This window comes from Myzus persicae, unplaced genomic scaffold (genome assembly GCF_001856785.1).
Source record: "Myzus persicae strain clone G006 unplaced genomic scaffold, MPER_G0061.0, whole genome shotgun sequence".
Classification (NCBI taxonomy): Eukaryota; Metazoa; Arthropoda; class Insecta; order Hemiptera; family Aphididae; genus Myzus; species Myzus persicae.
Window position 1 is genome coordinate 703,810 of NW_019104133.1, and position 22,825 is coordinate 726,634.

The 22,825-nt window shown below is 37.4% G+C and overlaps 2 protein-coding genes across 2 annotated transcripts; one reads left to right on the forward strand and one right to left on the reverse strand.

Annotated features, from left to right (window-relative positions):
* Positions 1 to 1,109: 1,109 nt before the first annotated feature.
* LOC111039096 (ion transport peptide-like) lies at positions 1,110 to 19,927 on the forward strand. The gene is made up of 4 exons (XM_022322415.1): positions 1,110 to 1,821; positions 15,845 to 16,173; positions 17,871 to 18,000; positions 19,306 to 19,927. Exons 2-3 carry the CDS (start codon positions 15,845 to 15,847, stop codon positions 17,998 to 18,000), a joined length of 459 nt encoding a protein of 152 aa, XP_022178107.1. The 5' UTR covers positions 1,110 to 1,821; the 3' UTR covers positions 19,306 to 19,927.
* On the reverse strand, positions 19,778 to 22,726 carry LOC111039094 (protein l(2)37Cc). Its single transcript, XM_022322414.1, has 3 exons — positions 22,594 to 22,726; positions 20,582 to 21,039; positions 19,778 to 20,512 (listed from the first exon to the last, which is right to left on the reverse strand). Exons 2-3 carry the CDS (start codon positions 21,026 to 21,028, stop codon positions 20,138 to 20,140), a joined length of 822 nt encoding a protein of 273 aa, XP_022178106.1. The 5' UTR covers positions 21,029 to 21,039; positions 22,594 to 22,726; the 3' UTR covers positions 19,778 to 20,137.
* Between the last annotated feature and the right edge of the window lie 99 nt (positions 22,727 to 22,825).

Genomic DNA, 22,825 nt, shown 5'->3' on the forward strand with positions numbered 1-22,825 from the left:
AACTGCAGAAATCGTACCCAATAAACAAATGGTATGAATATGTATTAAAGAAGTAAGAAGGATCGTGATTGATAGGATTTCAGGATTTGTTTTCAATTTTCATAACTAAGCTGTACAAAACAAATTAAAATTATGACTTACAAAATAAATAAATGGAATTTTGATTTTTAAGTTATTTATTTAACAATAGTGCTGAAGTATTCTTGTTGATTGTGGTTGGAAACGTGCCGGAAAGCGCGCAAAACTGACAATATAATGTCAAAAATTTAAGTCCCGAAATTCAAGCATTTTACATCTGCTGTGTTAATTACATTTGTTTATAACAATTTAAAAAAAAAAAAACATTTTTTAACGTCATACAGTTTTTATTGAAGACTATAAAATTATATTCGTTGTGTAATAATTATTTACCGACGTCAAACTGTCATTGCGATTACAAACTTATCTAGGAAGGACGTGAAAAACGAGCAAGTACTTTGTTATACAATATCTGTACCAAAGTGCAAAATTAGATATACCTTGAATACCTTTTACCTGGTAATAGCGATTACCTCGACCATTGATTAGGTACCTAATATATTATTCTTCGTCCGTCGATTGTGCTAATGGTGTAAATCGCTTACTCTGGTAAGTCGACAAAAATAAAAATCGAAATCTACCGGTGAAGGGGTGGGGTCGGCGATATATTATCACCGCGATGCGCTGTCGTGGTGGTCGTCGTCGTCGTCGTTGCGTGCGCGGAGAGGGGTAGGTGGCGGCGGCGGGCCGACACGACCGGGAGACTGAATGGCGCGGCCGACGACGATGACGAGAGCACGCGAATCGCGGTCGTTTAAAATATAATAAAAATCTTACGCACACACGCGGGAGCTCAAGAGTAATGAAATACATACACGGGTGTGTATACGCGCGTGTGTGTATGTGTGTGTGTGTGTGTGTAAGTGTGTGTGTGTGTGTGTGTGTGTGTGTGTGTGTGAGCAGTGCCCACGAGCTGACGTACACACGGCGATGTACACACGGCGGCTGCGGCTGTGGCGGTGGAACGGAGCCAAGCGAACGGCGCTCAGAGAGAGGGAACCGTGTCCGGCGGCGACTCGCCGCGATGGAGTAGTGGATCGCAGTTTGGCGCATAAACGTGCAACGCTCGTCAGTCTCGTTCTTAGTTTAAAACGAGTCGCCGTCAATTAAACACACACACACACACACACACATATTATTCGATACGTATACGATTGTTGTGATATTGTAATAATATATATTAAATACACGCACCGCGCGCCATTCAAAGTCGTCGGCCGATCGACGAGTGTCGTTTTAATAATTTTTTTTTCTAAACAGTTTTTTTTCGAACCTCGTCGGTTTTTTGTTTTCTGCGTCTCGAGACTTGTTTCATTCACACCCTCCCCGAGGAGTCGCCGCGCCATCAGAGTGCGCGTTTTTTGTTTTTCGCGTCTCCGCCGCGGCCCGCCCGCCCGATCCGGACCGTCTAGATCGTTTTGCACGGTGCAAGAGCAAATAATATGGTCTCAGCGCCACTAAGATGATACCGGCGTACAAACCGTCGGGAGACAGTTTCGTCGAATACATATTCGTGCTGAACCACTCGAAAACCTGAGCCCGCGCCAGTGCGCTCCCGTTGCACCCTCGGACGGTCACACTATACCGCGACCGGACGTTTCGCCGTTCAGTCCTGCTCGGTTAACCGCCGAAGCCGCAGCCGCAGCCGGAGGTCCACCGGGCCACCGCCAGACAGCCGTCGCAACGTCGCCGCAAACGGGCAGAATCGCCCGCTCAGCCGTGGCCGTTGTTTCTCGTAACGCAGTAAGTACCGTAGGTCGTTGTCTCCGTCCCACGCGCCCCGCCGCCGACCGTTCGCCAGCGGCCGTCGCCGGCGCGTGCCCTAGGTTAGTGTCGCCGTCTCGTCTACAGCCGGCCGATAAACCTTCTCCGGCACGCCGCCGGACAGGGTTTATGCGTTACTTTTTTCGCGTCCACCACCACATGCACCCCTCGTATAATTTTCAACCCTCGGTGGTTCCGGCCACAAAATCTGATTGCATTATTATGTGCAATTAGAAAACAAACACGCAACCGCGATATTTCTGCCGTCTGAACTAGGTACTTACCTATATATGACATATAGGTTTCCGATCGGTTGCAGTATCCGTCGTTAAATAATGGGATACCGATTGGGATAAATCGCGGTCCTATACCGAAAGCGCATCGCGGTCGACAAATGGCACAAACTTTGACGACGAATACCTATATAACTCGAAAGTCATCATCATATTATATCGCTATATCAACACGATTCATGATGTCGAGTGTTCGCCGTTGAATTGCCGATATCGCGGAAAATGTATTTATTGTATTATTAACATGTGTACAAACTCTAATTGTATCGTCGCGCGCAGTGTGTTAATTGCAACAGGTATTATTATTATATCGTGTTCGACGATAGTGCAACAGGTTAACCGAGACGTATTCGATTCGCACGTGTCACTCGATCGAGTTATAAAAGGCTTTTAGATATAATTTGACGTGTTTCGGTTATCTCGATATCAGTATCATTATTTATTAGCTATTACACAATATACCTATTATAAAATATACACCTATACGTATACTAAACATAGAACGTTATTGTTTATACCAGATACCTACGCGTCTATACTCGATCTATACGCAAACATAGATACGTACCGTAATTATTATAGGTTTTTTTAGAATTTAAACGTTTTTCTGTATATTTGAATAAAGCCGAGTTTTTTTAATTCCCGTATTATATAATATCATATTATAATATATACGTTGTATGAAAATCCAAATTGATTTCTATAATATTTATCAAAACGCCAGATTTAAACATCTTAAAAATAATCTGGATTAATAATCTTGAAATATTAAATCTATACAAATAGAATCACAGAAATAATTATTGCAGTATTGAGTAATGTGTACATTGTACGGCTATAGCGTAGAAACATTATGTATTTTGGTATCACTTTCACTGAAAGTTGAAAGGTCAGTTTATTAAAGTTTTTAATCGTCGCGGATTCCTATTTTTGGTCAATAATAATTAATATTATTGTATAATTTATTATTATGATTTAGATTATTTATTATATCATTGAACGAAATTAATTTACGTTTTAACATAGCTGAAGAATACGGGGTGTCTGCAGTAGGTATGTCGCGGTAATCATTCAATAAAAACATAATTTATTAAATAAACCGATAAATTATTTTATGATTGTTAATCTCAATAATAATATTGTAGTTAAATTAAAACTATAATATTACCTACCGATTTATTATTATTCATACCGATACGTAATAAATTCATTATAGTGTTTAAAATAATAATATTATGTGATAACCATAAAGTGCATTGCTGCTGCTGCTGCAGTTAGCAATCTGGCAGATAATACGGTTTCATTGAAACCCCGCAGTCGTTCACTTCATCAAAAACGCCAGAGTCGTAAAAAGTAAGACAAGTTTCGCGATGATGGATACCGGATCCGCCCCGGTGTTCAAATTTGATAATGCTGAAATACGATCGTGTTGTGTACCGTTTTCGAAACGATTTGTGTAAACGGATTGGAAATAAAAACGCGGTCGTCTCGTTTTATTACAATAATATTATAATATTATGGCTTAACTACGATGTGTGAAAAAGTAGTAAAACACGATACCTCGATGGAAATATCATACTGTTTTCCGTCGACGACGGGACGATTGATTTACGTTTTGGAGCAGCGACAGAGGGGTGCCGGGCACGTACCGTTTGTCGTCGTCCGAACGGGGTCGGCGGCGGTGGGTCCGCGATTTTCCGACGGAAATAATGACGCCGCGCGGGGCCCGTTCATTACGACGACGTCGCGTAACGTAAACGGAAACGCGCCAACGGACGACTGAGAAACGCATACGACGAGCACGTTGTATACACGTCGGCGGTCGCGAACTAATCGGTTACATTTCGTGTATATAGGTGCGTATAATATAATACAACGGGCAATATAAAAATAAAATAAATCTAAAATAACCATTGTGTGTATTGGATGTTCTGAAATAGCCGTTGGGCAAGTGGTGGCAGCGGTGGCGGCGGCGACGGTGCGTTGAATTCTTTTCTATTTAGCGGGCGACCCCGCCGCCGCCGCCGCCGTCTTTGCCGCTGGTTTGGGTGCCCGTGTTTTATTTTTCTTTATAGTTAATTTCCGTTTTTAAGCGGCCAAGGGACCGCCTTGAATATGAAACACAAATAACATAATATATGCATAATATACTATAATAATAATAATAATATTATATTATGTGTGAAATAAACGCGGTCGGTCTCGGGTTCGAGCAGTGTTTTTTTTCTCCATCGAGTTTTTCCAGGCTTACCTATAGGTTGGGTTAGGTATATGTGCCTTCGGTAGTAGAATTTTTTTTATCCCTCTCCCCCCCCCCTACTCTCTCGGTCGGTCAATTAATACACCGTATAAGGTTATCGTTTGTTGTTCCTACCGCATGTGTATAAAACATTATTATATTGTCCCGAAGAGATCTATATACTTACTACAACAACCGCTGCCGCCGCCGCCGTCGTGGGAAACCGTCTGCCCCGTCGACGACAAGACAAGACAGGACAGGGGCCGGTGGCCTGCATGGTCGGTAGTGTGTGTACGGTATGCGTGTGAGCATGTGTGTGTGTGCGTATGCGTGTACAGTATAAATGAAGAAATGTATGATTATAATTATTATTATTATCATCGTCATCATCATCGCGACCGCATAAATCAATGGCGCAAAACCGGTTGCGGAGGCGGCGCGTGTTTTAAAAATAGAAACGTCGCTTTTATTTATTTATTTTTCGTTTTATTAGCCGTGTAATGTATTATATACAGTGTATTTATATATATATATATGTACACACATGTGGCCCAAAGAAATTGCGCGTAATATTCTCTTAGCGAACGGCTAATTGGCCACCGCCGTCGTATTTAGGTCTCTGTTTGGCGGCGTCCGAGTAGGAGGAGAATATACGAATACGCATAATAATAACATAATTATGTACGACAACGATTCCTCGTGTATCGATATATACCTTCGTACGTCATACCGAAACCGACGGACAACAAGAAAAAAAAAACACTGTAAATAATATTATAATGATACTTGCGTATATATGCACACGGCCGTTGAAATTCGCGAGGTCCTGCCGTCGTTATGCTAAATATAGAAACGACTTAATTTTTTTTCAAGAAGCATAAATTGTAGGTTTTTTCTAATACATCAACGATCGTAGTCGTCCGTCGATCACCGCGACCGGCGACGGTGATATTATTATTGCGGTTAATGGCATCACTATAACGACTTTCGTTTGTTTTTTCTTCTCACGGTCCGCTTTATTGACAAATTATGTTGTGATAATCACAATGATAAAATAAATAGCATTATTATGGACGGCCAAAATAAACAGTACCAACACGATAAACGACTATTTTCGTCCGGCTGTTTATTGTTTAATGGTTAAAATGCTTTTTTTTTATATATACTGTTGACGTTTATTGTTACGTAACTTATCGTTAATAAGAATATAGTGCCTGAGCAGCAAGTAACTTAGTTACTGTACTTAGTTGTTAGTTATGTATCCACTCTAATTTGTTAAATATTTTCAGCAATAAAAATCTAATTATTTTTTGTCCGTGAGCGCCGCTGTTGTATTTGCATAAAATAAAGTCATCGGCTCTTATCTGTCGGATAACTTACATAAATATGCAATCGTTTTACAGTAAATATAGTACGAAAACGTGATCGATTCATTGCCTATTGATGACAGCTATTGTAGGTACCTACTTTGAAGTCAATGGACCGCTTTTAATGATTAGTGCGGCGCTTCCGCGAAACAAGTGAACGCGAAAGAAAGTTTATGAATAGAATATTTTAGTATTGCGCAACCGAACAATTTTAAGTCAAAATCCACGGGAGTCCGTTTTTCTTTCACGTACCGGAACTGGCTAGAACTCGGGGAAACAGGCGCCAAACACGTGTGTGCGACAGATCGCCCTCGTGCAGGTCGCGTCATCGTTCATCACAAATCATAAATCATAATAAAATTCTTCGTGCGCTCGATCGCCAAGACGGCACCCGATTTATCGGTTGTTTTTTCCACCGCTCATAACTCATTCCTTAATCATATTTTCGCGTAAAATTATTTGCGTAATATATTATTACGCTGTGCTGCGGCTGCAAGTACGATTTATGATTTATCCGTCTGCGCCGCCGCCGTAAATTGTTTAGCGTGTCCACGCCGGCAGGACGTCTGCGAGCGTTTCCAGACGATTTCTGTCGGTCAACCGTGCGTGTCCTCCGAAGCTACCGCCGTCTGTAGTCTGTCCACAAATAAACGTGTGGTTGTCCGTTTCGCGGCCAGAGCATGCGATTTCGCTAACGTCCTCTGTCCCACGGTAAAAATGAAGATGATAAATAATAATAATAATAATAAACAGCGACTGCGAAGTCGCGCCAATCCGTCGGGCATATCCCCGCGAGCGGCGTGGTTTAGGGCAAACGGAATACTATTCCGAATTAGATTCGAGAATGAAGAGCCAATTTCCCCCCACACCCGCTTTGAATCGCAGGTCATATCAGGCACCCGTATCACAGGTAAAAAAAACATATAATATAATATTAATCATTATTATATCGCGTTCGATTCGCGAGATCTTCGTTGAACTTTGGAATTGCAGGCTCTTAAGTATAAATTAATCGTTAACAGGAATTTATACTATTTTACGCGGCGAAACGATTACAATAATATCATACAGGCCGCCCCCGCGAATTGCACCCACGTGGCCACGTCACGCCTGGTAGTTATTATTGTTATTATTGTATCTCGAGCACCGCACGTGTCTCCTCGTGCTGACGGATGACAGGACATCGTCAAGCGTGCACTATATAGTATGAGAAATGCCGCAAAATCTTCGCAAAGAAAACAGAACGTCGAAATTCCTAAAATATTTCCATTCTCGTTTTCGCCGCGTCAGCCAACCCAACGATACTCTATGTGCTCGTTCGAATTTTGAGTTAGCCAAAACAATTATCCGCTAAATCATTTACGGTCACCCAGGTAAAGTGTGTTCGCGTTTGAAAAAAAAAAACCAGAATATTATATTACGCGACACTCTTATGCAAGAACAACACGGTCTTTAAGTACGTTAAAAAAAAAATTTAAAAAGCTATACATTTGAATTAATCATTTATTATTATATGGGAAAATTCGAGGGTGAGAACTCTTGCGATGAATCACTCGGTATGTTACTCTATATAGGTATACCTACACGACACACATGACACGCACACAAGCGTCTATGTACCGCGCGTCGCGCGTCGGGCACGTACACGGACGCCATCGATGATATAATTACGTATAAACGATAGGTTTAACAACACCTGCGCCGTTCCAATATTGTTTTTATTTTCACATGTGTATATGTTCCCAGGCTTATCTGCTCTTATCGAAGAATTTTTTAAGCATTGGTATTTCATATTATTATAATTATAACCGCACCGCGCGACTCGTGTACATAACTACAAACCTTATATGCCTATATTTTTGTACAGGCTTATTATACGTTCAATCAGTGCGTATGCACTATATATACACTGTGTACAAACAATATCATGTTTTATGTACGGGACGGGCCGCGGCGGCGACGTCGTTGTACCGTTTTTCCTGCAGATTTTTCACGTGTGGCAAATCGGAAAAACACGACGATACGGCCCACCCTGCAGCGTAATACATTAAAATATATTATAATATTATCATGCGGCAGGATATTATACCGTGCAATATGTATATTGTAATGAATGTGCACCCGTATTAGTTCAGTTGGTATATGCACTTTAAAATTAACTTTCACAAGCACTCGATGGTACGGTCAGCTTGTTCGCGTATAGTCGTCTCGTTAAGCACGACTACAGCACAAGTATAGATACCTGTGTGTATACGGAGATTTTCCGTGTCAACGAGTGCGCAAACAATTTTCTTTTCGACTTTCGTCGCGACGAGTGGACTTGCGAACGACGATAGTAATATATACTTTGAAGTTTGAATATTCGATTTGAGCGCTTTTATGGTGCTATGATCTGACACTCGTACTACAGATTAAAATCACACAAATCGCTCACTGCACCATTCCCCTGACACGTGAAATCGAATGCGTGACAATTTAAATAACGGTATCATAAGGTTTGTCGTTATAGTGTTCAAATTATGGCAATTTTCCGGTATTATCGAATGGTGTGCGGCATACTATATTTCTCTCAAACACATACGATGCGTTATATTTGTACTATTGTTTAATATCATAATCCGATTACTTAGGTGTTTATTGTTAATCCCGTGATAAAATAGGTAAATGGTCGTCGCATCAGTCGGTTATTTTCGACATATTTTGATCGCAGTGACTAAATTAAATGTTCTTCTCGAATATGTACCTCTTGCGAATAAGTATGCGTGGTTCTTCATCAGCCATCAGACGAAATAAGAAGATTTGTATCCTCTCGTTTTGTCCGTACATACAGTATAATATTAAGTACATATTAGTATACTTTTATATTTATAGTTTTGAGTGGATTTATTCACTATAGCTTGTTGGTAGAATGTCGTATAACTGTATGTGATACGCCATACGCGCGTGCACACTGTACTAATTATGATTAATACTCAGGTGTCTTGATTTATGATGCACTGCTGCAGTGTGTCGCTACTTGCAGCTTGCGAGCCAAAGTCGTTGACTGATTTTCCACTTAAGTTTGTGTTCAATTATATGACTCATGGTTTTTATCTACATAACTATATATATAAAATAACTTGTCCTGCAGACTGACGATTCATCAAAAATGTACAAAGTACTAAATCCAATGTGCGACTTGTGGTTGTCCATCTATAATAGATCGAATTATAAATAAATAAATAAATCAAAAGCTAGACACACTAACCCCGATTTTCCTGCCAACTGAGGTACAACACTAAAACTGAGATAGGTTCACTAAAACCGAGATACACCTATAATAACATATGTTTGTGTTTTATATTTTGTTCATTTTTTGCCGGGTGGAGTGAGGTTTTCCAGCTAGGACGCAGATACATGCACATTTAACCGACAATTAATATTGTTTAATTCATATGGGAGCGAACCTATAACAACTTTAAGAAAACCCTACACATACGTGTCCAGCCGTTATGCGGACATTTTCCTGATACATCGGATACACCGCGATGGATCGGTTATCATTGTCGGGTATACACACGGCAAGGCGGTTCCTTTAACGTCATCTCTTTTACATCTATAAAAAAAAGTCTTGTGTGCCTAAATCAGTCTCGATTGAATTACACTCGATTTTGCCAGAAAAATAATTAAATCCGTCCGATATAGGACTCGAGTTTATTTTTCAGCATCATATTATTATGAGTTTATGACATACCTATAACTACAAAAATATTCAATAGTGTTACAACGTAAACTGCCACGATTGCGCGTACACTTTTATCTTTGCACAGTTGAACGACCCACTTAAATTTAACGTTAATAACCATTTTGGCGTTAAAACAAAGACAATTTACAGACTTTTTTTAAAATCCCGTGTATTTTTTTTTTCGTCTAGTATACGCATTAATATTTCTGCAGTCGCATTCTATAAACACACATAAATTAATGTAAATATACACCAGAATAGATAATATATTATATGTAGAGTGTAAACATTATATAGTAATTTGGCATAATTGTGACATTTGATAAATTATAAAAAATGTACTAATGGTTCAATCAACAAAATGTTTTACAAAACGTGTATAAAATAACCGACTGGGAATCGACAAAATTGTACAATAAAAGGTGTTGGAATCGGAGAATAATTTTGAAAGTTCGATATTCGTCAAGTTATCATTGCGACTTATTCTTCAGAGTCAATAAGACTCTTCAATCATTATTTACGAGTCTGTGTGACTGTGTCAACATTATTATAAGCTATCCCGATATATGACTCCCCCGGTCCCCTCCCCCCGGATATCATGTGCAGATGATGATGACAGTATACACATATTGTCTAAATTATATACATATATTATGTTTACATTATTTTAAGAAGCAAATGCAATATCGTCGTACTATCTAATACAGTTTTATGGTCTACAGATATTTCTGTCGGCGGTTCGGAGCGATGTTTAATTAACTCGGTGTTGAAGTGAAATTATAGCCTTTCGGTGTTTAACTTCGCACGGCCGACATCTAGAAACAAATAGCCGAATTAATAGAAAGACATGCGCGTGTCTAGGAATAGCGACATTATTTATTTATATGATTTTCGAGAAATCCGTTCGGCAATAATAATAATAACTGTCCAGTTCTCTTGTTCACGTCTATTACGAAAGCTGTAACGTTATCATCACACACGCAATTATGGCCGTCGGATGTCATGGTCGTGCGAAACGAGTAGTTTTGGCCAAAGGTTCTTTTTGCAGAAATACGTTGGTTTTTAATTCTTTTTTTTTCTGACGTCAAACGAACCGTGTCACGTTTTCATGGACTGCATGAGATGCGCGCAGCGTCTGTGCCAAACAAAAAACAAAATATACAGACGCATTTATAAAATTAAAAAATAAAAAGGGCAAAAATTCCTCCGCAGAAAAGACCCGACGACGATTTCCGATCGGGATCAGCTGGGACGTGACGTGTAAATATTATATGTAGATAATATTAGGTACCATATTCCCGATATTATAATATTACAATTTATAGATGCCTATATAAACACGCCTGGTAAATTATTATGATTATATTCGCGAACACGCGATGCCCGCGAACGTCGATATATTATAATTCCTTTAGCGAACTCCGAGGGTCAATATTATAATATTAATGTTTGATAATTGTATTTAAATACTGCGCAAATTGTGTATGACGCCGAGTAATTAGTGAACCGTAATATACGATTGTATTATTATTATCATCATTTCGCATGTGCATTTCGATAGCGCGCGCGTTGGCAGTTTTCGGCAATCCGTTGGAAACAGGCCTTTGATGTGTCGGTCCGGGTTATCAATCTGTATAGAGATATAATATAGCCTGCAGTGTACGTGTGTGCGCCTTGCCCGAGTGTGTACAGTGGAGCTTATAATTGATAATAATAATAACGTCGCGAGTATTACTCACACTTTCGGCCGTTCCACAACTGTATACAATATACCATATATATATTATTATATTAGGTATAATCATTGTGCATCGTTGGTTTCCGTCCGCAAACTGAATTTATATACGCTTATCGCATCGCACGATAATAATAATAATAATAATTTTCAAATCACGCGACGAACGCGCCTATATTGTTATAATATACAAGTCCAAAACTAATGCTACCATGACATTTTCCTAGGCGTATTGTGTCGTATGACATTGTGTGCGAAAAACTTCATCACCACCGCTCTCCCCCCCCCCTCACCATGATGCGATAATCACACCGTCGCCCGTCGTCGGTGACAGCGACGTGAGCGAATCTCTGCAGCATTACGCGACGCGTTTCCGCCTTTCCTTGTACCTATATATACACCAGGTCGGTGACCCTTCCGGTGTTTTTTCGTTTTTCGTCTACCACGGACGACCGTGTGCCCCCCGCGGAATGTGTGTCTTCCGATCTAGGTCAAGGCTCTCCTCGATTCCCGAGGCGATATCAATTGAGACGCAGAGACAGAGCAAAAAACAGGGGACCCATTATTGTGATGTGTGGTGTATGATCGCCGACTTATATTCCGAACACGAGTCGTCACCGATTGCACGTGATATATAATATATGTATATGTGTTGCTAAACTGCCATTGGTATTGTGAGGACCTAACGTGTCCTGTAGGTAGTCGTTTTTCGAAGAGGTGACATTTTTCAATTGAATTGTAAACCTTGATTTCATCGCTGCTTGGCTTTATAATTGTTCGAGCTTTCCAAGACGTGCTAGTCCTCTGTATGATGCGTGTATAAAACTGCACGGTTTTAGGGTAGGTCGATTTCTCTCACCCTTCCACTGTTCGCAGTCAATGCGATGAGTATATACGCCGCAAAATAATATTCTATTATATAGGTACCTATTATTACTGTTGCAGTTATTATGTACGGGCGATGGGTTAGTTATATAACTTATGATAATAATACAAGTATATCAGCTTGTTGTAAAATTTTGTATTCGGGTTTTAATCGCGGTCTGCAAAACCGCCCAAGGTCTCTTCCTCGTGCTCGGGCCTCCCGAAGAAAATTCTGTGGTAAAATTAACACGCTACTCCTCCTCCGGTCACTCATCCACCGACTGCACGGCACGCATCGTATGATCGTTTAATCGATTTCAAATCTACACATTGGCCGTAGACCATCATATATGAGTATACAACGTGTTGCGTGTTCATAAAGACGTTAGACATATAAACATTAAACACATTATAATATTATATGGGCATCCACGCGCGTCTTAATTGCGTTTTGCGAAACGGCGCAATTTTTATTGCCATTAAATATGCGAACGGGGTATTCGAGGTCGTAAGTGAATTTTGCGACCGGCTTAAACTTTTATTGCATGTGTGTTGCACGCGCCAAAGAAGAAAACAGAAAGCTCCCGTGTGCATTTATCATCCGAATCGTTGTACATGTATATTGTAATGCGATTTTTTTTTTTTATCTTGGATCCAGCGCAAGTTTTTTTTTCTCACAGAGTCATTATTCATTATATTACATCACAGAAAAAACGCGCAATCAATTATCGTCTTACACAGTTTGTCTTGTTATTATATACATTTTGTTTCGTAGAAATAAAAATCTAAGTATCTAGTATTTATACACTATTACGAGTCGTATAAATCCAATAATACACCGTGTAACAAACGCAATTTATTCGGTTAGAAACAAACGGCTCTGACAGAAACAGCTAGCGACATTTAGGCGCGAGTCGAAATTAATTTCAAAGTTTATTATTAACGTAAAAGGATAACACATGCGATATGTTTAATAAAAATAAAACATTTATTTATAAGATTATAATATTATACAACGTTTTTTAATCGACGATTTTTCCAAATATATTATTCAAATAATATTGCTCGTCCGAGTGCCTATGCATTTCTATAATAGTATTACATTAATTAATCATTGAACGCGAAAACAATGCATTTATTAAAATATGCTGTGAATTTATGTAAAAAGTGATTAACTATACAAGTATGATACAATAACGTACCTAGGTACCTATAGGTATACTCTGCATTAGTTTGGAGAGGAATAAATCGACTAACAACGATTAAATAAGGCGTTTAACATCGTTTAATCAATTCGTGTATGAAAAACATTTAAAACCGTAAGCACAGTTCGACACGACGAGTATCGTATGTGGAGCGATAGGTAGGTATAATGTCTTACATTTTGTTTAACCTCGGCGACAGGTATTGTAAAAATTGCACAGCTCCTGTACCAGAACCATTACAGCGTTCAGAATAGAATCGACGCACATGGGTTTCGGCGATGGATTTGAGGTGACCGCATCACTGACCTGCAAGGCGAACAAATTAAAATATTAAAATAACCGTAGAGCTTTTCTTGGAATCCAACGCAGTCACGTGTTTACGCGATAATAACATATATAAATCGTCTGCAGTGTTACAACAAATGACAATATAAACAAATAAAAAAATCCTCATTCCACAAATAACTGCACACAATATTATATCATATTTTTGGAGAGCTATAATAGGTGGACGATGAGCTCTGCCCATAATATGTATTACGATGTGTAGGTATAAAATATAAAACGGCGCAGAAGGAATTGGGAGGCAGTTGTGTCAAACAATCCGTGTACTCTGAAGTATTATACAACACATCGCATCACGTGTACCGCAAGTAGAATTCGTTTTGCGACCTCGATCCGATAATATCGTAATAATTATTGTATCACTTAAATGTGCGCGAAAGCTGAACAAGTAAAACAAAATCGTAAACGCAGTGGTCATTATAATATTAATTATTTTTATACATGTAGGTAACGTGTATATACTATATAGGTGGTACATGTGAACCTCAACGCACGCAATATGTACGGTACATGACATTATATGTACATAGGTTTTATTATGGCGCGGCGGTGGTGCAGTAGTACCTATCCGCTCTATATACCTATATCTGTAAGTGTGACGATGACGCGTGCGCCGCTCGCCGAGGTGACATTGGCGTAAGAACAATAAATTATTATTATTATTATTCCCTCGTCCGAATACCGTGGTACACGCCTATATATATGTGTGTGTGTGTGTGTGTGTGTGTGTGTGTGTGTGTGTGTGTGTGTGTGTGTGTGTGTGTGTGTGCATATATCACAGACTGCACTTATAAACGCCAAATCTGTAAAGTGTACACATTTTAATATTATATACTGCACCCCGCGCGATGCAAATCGCAGGTCCGGAGCTGGTATGTACTTGCAACGAGTGAGCAATCAAAAACTTTATACAATATGTATATACGCCCCCAATCTGATATCGAATCGACGCAGACAATAATATAGACGAGAAATATAATATTATTATTATCGCCGTCATCCTGCACCGTCCGTCATCGGGCCGTATATACCTACCTACGGCTTCGAATATTATGAGATACCTATATACTGCACATGGGTAGTGTTAGTATATTATACGTGATGTGTGCACTGCACCGGGGCTGCCGACGGCCAATTGACTGAACCGTCTGGTGCGTAAAACAGTGTTAATAATTATATAATATATATATATTATAATGATGATGGTCACCGTAGTGCGACCCCGGTGTACAAACATCACGGTGTTGTGAGTTTTGCGGTCGCGTAAATATTTATTGTAATATAAAGCCGCGTGCGTTTGAACCGTGTTCATACATCCATAATATTTGTATAATATAATGTTGTAGGTGTGTGTATTTGTGTGTATAGAGATTCCGTCGTCGGGCGGCCCACTGCAGAGTTTACGCGAAAAATTGCGCAACGAAAAAAATTTGGCAATGATAGCGCAAAGATATATTCATAGAAATTTCGTTATTTGTGCAAGTTGTAGCTCTTTTCGCCGCTCGTATATTTATACAAATATATATATATATATATGCTTTTAACGATTATGATTATTATGTGCTCCCCGGTGGCGCGTTTTAATATGCCACCGAAGCGCTCTGTATATGTCGCGTAGTGTGCGTGTTTATTTGGGTGTGCGCTTTACATTCGACTTTGTTTATGACAAAAAATATGTTGTCGACCGCGGGTCTTGTGTACTTTTGCAGGCGAGGTCTTAGCTCTGTGTAGGACGATATTATTGTGATGCGATTGTGTATAATCGTACAGGAGGACCCGACCGAATTGAAGGCGATTTTGAATTCGTAGTCAATGATAACGCTGCAGTTTTGAAATCCGTATACTTACGAAGAAAGTGGCTGCAGCGTATAAAATGCAAATGGGAAACGAATTCTTTTTAGCGCGCCTTATAATATTATTCGCGTGGTCCTGCGCAGCGCTCTATCGCGCTAATCCCGTCGGCCGCGGCGCCAACACACCCGAAACTCGTCAGCGCGACCATTATAAAATATTAAGTCCGTCTTCGTTACGCTGCAGCTCTCGATCCATGTATTATAATATACTGACGACAGGCAAACGGCGACCGCGCCTTTTATACCTTTATTATTTGTCTATATACTAGGTGCGTTTGTCGACCTTTATATTATATACATTTATCCTAACCTATCTTACAGTTGTTTGTTTGTTCGCATTTGTCTAATGGTTGTGTTTTCCGTTTTCTCTTGCGCAGATGTCGAAATACAGTGTGATGGGCTACGAACCCGCACTAGTGCTGGTGGCCACGTTGATGGCGATAATGGCCGTATCCGTGGTCGCCGTGCCGGCCGCTCACCACCTGCACCACCACTCGGGCGGCCACCACCGGATGATGTCAAGCAGCGGCGCCGCCGGGTCGTCGTCGCCGTCGTTGTCGGGAATCGATCACCCGCTTAGCAAGCGGTCGTTTTTCGACATCCAGTGCAAGGGCGTGTACGACAAGACGATATTCGCCCGGCTGGACAGGGTGTGCGAGGACTGTTACAACCTGTTCCGGGAACCACAGCTCCACTCACTGTGCAGGTTCGCATCTACTCCCTCCCTCCCGCCCCACCCACACGTCCCATGCGACCCGTCACCCGTTAGACCCGCCACCCACACGCCGCTCGCTCGACCGATAACTATTTTCAGCCAGCCCAAGTCTGCTACGCCGTTTACGCGCCGCCGAGTCGTCCGTTCGTTTTTCAAAAGCGGTTTTTTTCCATTACTGAAACTGGTTCGATATTTTCACTCGTAACAAACCTAATAATGTTATGTTGTCATGAAATTTCGCGATAACGCTCACTTTATGTAACATGTACAATTATTTGCGTCTTACACAATTATTATCCAGATATATTGTATACAGAGATAAGTATAGTTATGAATTGTAGGCACCCGATTATACCTACGTAAACGTTAGAAATTTTTTTTAAAACGTGACAATTAAATACCTATAGAAAAAACCAGCGTCTTTCGCATTTTATTTTATACAAGAAGGAGCAAGAGAACTGTGTTAGAGATATGCCGCAGAATTTCACTCCGATATACCTAAAATGTCAAGTACTATCGGAGAATTGAGATGGACCATCTCGGTTATGTCGGTTACGTTTGGTCTAAGAGGCCGAAACAAAAAAATCAATGACAATAATAATTATACAGACCTAGCCAGCGTATGATATCAGCAGAACAGTCTCCTAAACGCAACTCTCGGCTCTTGTACATGTATTCGTTATACAGATTATAGATTGAAGTCTCTTCCGGTCAGTGGTATACCCCCGAAACTATCGTTAAGGACTTGATCGGATATATACTCTCCGCTTGCTGACCGAATAACCGACCATCTATATCCGGGATCGCATGTTTTCTCTGATGTACATAATAGTATACCTACTTCCCTTCCGTTCGACCAAACCGTTAATTATTAAAACTTGTTATGTCACGTTGTAAGCACAGGATCCGTACATAATAATAAATAACAATGTACCTACCTATGTAAAATATATCGCGTGCGTCCGTTTCGTTTAATATATGTAATAATTAATAATTAATTAATAATAATATATCGCCACGATTGCAGCGGGGCAGCTGCAGCTGCTGCTGGTCTTGCACTCGACGAGCATCTGTGCGAAAAAACGCAATCGCTAAAACACAATATTGTTTTCCGCGAATCTCGAGCCGCCACGGCCACACATATCGCGGTATACATAGGTACCTATATATTATTTGGTAACTTGGTATATACTTCGATCGCATTCGCAGCGGCTCGTCTGCCCGTTGGTCGGTTTTTATTCTCATCGTTCCTTTTTTGGACCGCGAAATCAACAATTATTTTGGAATATCCGCAGACAGTGCTTGGTTTGGGAAATAATTATAAGGGGTATGCTAAAGTGTGAAAAAAATGTGCGTACCTAAATGTTCAAGCGTCTTATTGATTAGGAGGGTATAATATTCAGAAGGAGAACCTACGAATAAATATTTTTAGATATAAGATTAAGGACTCCGTTGATTCAAGCACTGTCTATCGGCCGCGTACGACATAGGTATTTTCGGATCGATTTAATATCAATAAAAATGGCATCGATTCGACGAGCGTGATTTTTTGAATTTTATTGTTTTTTTTTTATAAATCCACACGAACGTTCATCCCTCCCACTCCCCGAAAAATCCACTCGCCCTCGACGCTTTTCGTCGATGGTCAGACGTCGACAATTATACCTAACAAACAGTTGGTTTTGCAGGAAAAATTGCTTCACGACAGATTTTTTCAAAGGATGTCTGGACGTGCTCCTGCTTGAGGACGAAGTGGAAAAGATACAGAAGTGGATTAAACAGTTGCACGGGGCTGATCCTGTCGGGGTTGGGGCTTAGGTATTTTTTTTTTCTTTTGTTTATCATTGTTATTATTGTTATTATTTACTAACATAACCTATTTATTATTTTTATGTTCCACCGTTCCTATCCTTTTCTCATCTTCGCCTACATGGGTACGTAGGTGTTAGGTATACGACTTAGGGCTCGGATGTCGTTGTACTTAAATATAGAATCGACATTTTTGGATATTTTATAATTGCAATGGAATCCAATTGTTGGCGATCGATGTTTTTAATGTTTAATACATTTTTATTTTTTTTAAGTAAAACGTCTTGTTATATTAAAGAGGCTGTTAAACACAATACAAAAATGCACTGTGATAAGTAGTATTTGCCGTTTTCAGTTTTCGTGATATAAATGTATAGAACAAAGTATCAACAAGTTGTGTCCATATCATAAAGTAGGAAATTGTGAACAAACATAATTCCTTTAATTGCAAATAATTGTTGCATTAAGTTTGTATACATCGCGAACTCGTTTTGTTTCAAACGACCTTGCAGCTTACTATTACCTATAGTAATAAATCAGAGGATTACAATTTTTTTAACATCATTCGAACCCTATGGTAATGACTAATGCGATTATTAAAATAGACGATGTGTTCTCTGTTACTTAAATAGGTCGATTTATAAGAGAATGGATATCGTTTCTATAGTTTTTGTTTAATATTTCGCAAACGAAGTGGACTAAAAGAAAAAACCAACGACGTGTGGAAATACGTGAAATGCTGAACTTTGACGTTTAGAATTACAACAAAACAATTTATAAAATGATTATATTATAAAACACACGGTAAACATACCATGTAATAAATTAGCATTCCACCATTTGCAGGATATTAAATGTCGGTCAGTAATTTTAAAACTATGGAGTTTTCATAGCCAGCGTTATCATCAGAAATTGACAAATATAAAAAAAAAATCATTGATTAAATAAGAGTCCAAGAAACTTGTAGATATTTGCATACGAATTATTGTCTGCATGATTTTTATTATTATTTCGAAGGGGTGACAGGAAATAGATTGCACGACATAATCCATCTTAATTTTTCATCATCACATTTTGTTTGTAAAAGTGATTCTGTTTGTTTTTTTACTTTTCTCTTTTGTTTTATTAAACATTAAATAATTGCTCTGTTTTTACCACTTTTGTATTTTGTACCCTTAACACCATTATTGATAATTTACTAACATAAACAATACTTTTATTACATAACATTTATTGGATAAATATTATCACTTTATTTACCAATAGGAGTTTAATAGTCATATTTACTTATTTGTTTTTTTTTTTTTTTTACAGATCTACATGCTTTAACACGGTATACTTTAAGGCTTGTTTGGAGTCTCTTCAAATGTTAACGGAGGAGACTCAATACAACCAGATGGTCGAGTTTTTGGGGAAGAAATAAAATATATAATAATACAATACAGTATATGTACTCCCCTACATATATTTTATTTATTTTTGGTTATTTATTTATAAACCAGACATTGGCCGTCAAAAAACCTATTCTAGTCTATTCAGAGAAAGCAACAGCATTACATACAAAATAATATCGAAGAAATATGTTTACTTTCCCTAGATGAATTTTTCTAATTTATTAAATAGATCATAAGATTTTGTTTTTAATTTTTGTTTATAAAACTTATTTTATTGTTTGTTTTTAATTTCTAAGAGTTGTATTATAAATTATATTATTATATATAAAAACAAATTTTAATAACTTTTCATAAGAATTGTGTAATATTTTTTATTTTATATAAAAAGAAAAAACTGTATTTTTTTTTTGTATTTATTTAATTTAAAAATGAAATATAAGATGACAACTCTGATGACTTTATGACACATAGCCTTGTTTCACTAACAATATATTTTTAGCCTTTCGCTTTGAGATAAATAAAAAAATATTTAGACTCTTTAAGCAGTTGTTTTGGTATTTCTAAAAATTAAGAATAAATTGGTTTATGAGTTCCCATTCCTATATAACTATGATTTTATTGCAACAAATCATATTTCATAAATTAAAATAAAAAAATTACAGATTTAATGTATAGCTGGATTGTATTTTACACTGTGACGAAAAAAAAAAAATCATAACTGTCTAAATAGATTCTAAATATACTATTGGAAATTATTGTGTTGGTAAGTTAAGAAGAATGTTTTGTCCTGGGGGGAAATATGAGACTTGTCTAGATCTTGATAGTTGATAAGCTATATCTTCCGCGGCTTCAATTCTTCTCAATTCGACCAAACCTTCACCTGCATCTCCAAATGATTTTGCCAACATTGACGCAGCTTCTGAATCTCCCTGGGCAGAAATAATGGAAGCTTGTTTCTGTTGTTCTGCTTTTTCTACCAAAAATCTTGCTCTTTCAGCATCTTGTTGAGCCACTTGTTTCAATTCAACGGCTTGAGTGAACTCTTTGCCGAATGTTAAATGGGTAATTGAAATATCGTCTAACACAACACCAAACTGTCCAGCACGTTCAATAAGAGTTTCGCTAACCTAATATTAAAATAAGTTATTAATTTCATATAAAAAAAAGTATTACATTCAAGAATTATTTTTATTTACCTTACGAGAAACATTTTCTCTTTGGGTGATTAGTTCACCAGCATCAAACTGTGCCACTACAGCCTTTAAGACTTCAGTGGTGATTGAGGGTAACACACGTTCATCATAATCTACACCTAAAATAGTGTATATTTTTGGCAACTGTTCAGGAAGGGGTCTGAACAATATTCTGAGGGTGATGTTAACATTTTGCAAATCTTTGCTGCCAGTGATGACAGGAACATTTCTGGGGCGAGAGCGAACATCAAAAATAATTGGCTTCTGTACCCAGGGAATTAAAAAATGTGTTCCTTCTCCAACTACAGTATTCTTTATTCCTGTAAATCTGTCAAATATGACAGCTCGATGACCACCGTCAACATTATATAATGCTGTATTAGCTACACTGCCAGCTACTGCTAGACCTAGACCCAATTGACCGATTCGATTGAACAGTTGAGCAGCCATACTCTTCAAATCTATTTAAAATAAACAATTAATTAAAATCTTAAAAAAAGTAATATTATAATATATAATGGTAAATATAATACCATAAATTGAATAAAACAGTTTTTATTCAATAACGCAATATAAAGTATAAGAGGAATCATGTATCTGAGTAAAAAATATTCAGACATTTAGGATTTAAAATAAAAATATCTAGCTACAATATTTTTGCTATGAACCATATCAACCATGATTTAAATGTTTATAAATTTATTTAAATCATTTTGGTGTAAAATAGTATTAAGTTGTAATTTTATGTTAATTTTTCAGCAGGTCAAGAACGATTAAATTGTTAATGATAAAATGGTTAATTTGGTCAATATGATTAATATGGTTTAGTAAATGATCACCGCTTTTGATCTTAATATTAATAATATATTATCTTAGTCCTGAGGTGGTAATGTACAATCAGTTGAATGCAAGAATAAAAATGATCACACAATGGGTAAGATATAAGCAACTTATGTTATAGTCTCACTAACATCATTTAAACTTTGAAAATATACTCAATTTGCATTAGAGCGTCTAATAAAATATAAAAGAATACAGGCATTAATGCATATATTGTTGGAACGCAATTCTACAGAATATCCTTGTTAGTAGGACAGTAGTTCAGTGTTGGGTAAATTACTTTTAAAAAGTAATAAAATTATTCAAATATTTTTATTTCAATTACATTTACGTTACCTACTTAAAATAATTTTTTATTAATTAAGAAGTGCGTTACAAATAACTTTTTTTTCAAACCATATTCAATTTAAATGATTCAATTATTATGTATATATTTTATAATCATAGACCTAGTGATAATAGATTAATTATGTACAAATGTAAAGTTTGTACAGTCATCTTACCTATATGGCCAAATAGGCAGACAGGTAGTTTCCTCATAAGTCATAAATCGTAATTCATTTTAATTAAATTTTATTTTTTAACCGAACTCTATTCTTTCTGCTTATAAAGTAATAAATATACTAACATTAATTCATAGAATGCTTAATATTGTTACCTAACTGTTATCCAGTTGAAAATAAATATAATTAATTTTTGATATTTATGAAATGTCTTATCGGCTTGTTTTTGTAATACATTCAAAACTATTATTTTAATGACATGGAAAATAACTCGTTAGTGTGTTACTTCATAGAAATTACTTTTAAAAAGTAATTTTGTTACAATTGATTTACTTTAAGTAAAATGTAATGAAATTACTGCTACGTTACTGAAAAAGTAATTAAGTTACAGTAATTTGTAATTTGCGTTACATTACTACCCAACAATGGATGGTAATAAATTTCACCTAAGCTCTCTAATTTACGCTAATATTATTACATACATGTATCTTTGTGATTTAAATAAATACAACTTATTAACATAACTAATACTTATAAGTAGTTATATATTATTAGTCCATATTATACTGATGACTGATAGGTAATCGGAAAGCTTCAATATGACATAAATCAATTATGGTTTTATTTACACTTAATGAATTATTCGAATATTTATGCTTAGATCATACTTACGAGCTTTCGGCGATTCAACAAATAAGTTTTAGAAAAGCTACAATTTTATTTTTCACTTTAGTTCACTAGACGATTTTCTCTTTGAACAAAAAGGATCGGAAAATTATATTTTATTTTACATGATTCATTCTTAGGTTAGGTTTTGATAAAAGTTACTAACATCATTCGTATAAGTAAATAAAATCCATCTTATTAAAATTTAAATACTTATAAACACATAATATATAAATTA

Excerpts from the sequence above, each read along its gene's own strand:
- LOC111039094 (XM_022322414.1), bottom strand. The coding sequence starts at position 21,028 with ATGGCTGCTCAACTGTTCAATCGAATCGGTCAATTGGGTCTAGGTCTA. Across the intron at positions 20,513-20,581 it reads GAGAAAATGTTTCTCGTAAG|GTTAGCGAAACTCTTATTGA; the intron begins GTAAATAAAAAT and ends TTTTAATATTAG.
- LOC111039096 (XM_022322415.1), top strand. The coding sequence starts at position 15,845 with ATGTCGAAATACAGTGTGATGGGCTACGAACCCGCACTAGTGCTGGTG. Across the intron at positions 16,174-17,870 it reads CAGCTCCACTCACTGTGCAG|GAAAAATTGCTTCACGACAG; the intron begins GTTCGCATCTAC and ends TTGGTTTTGCAG.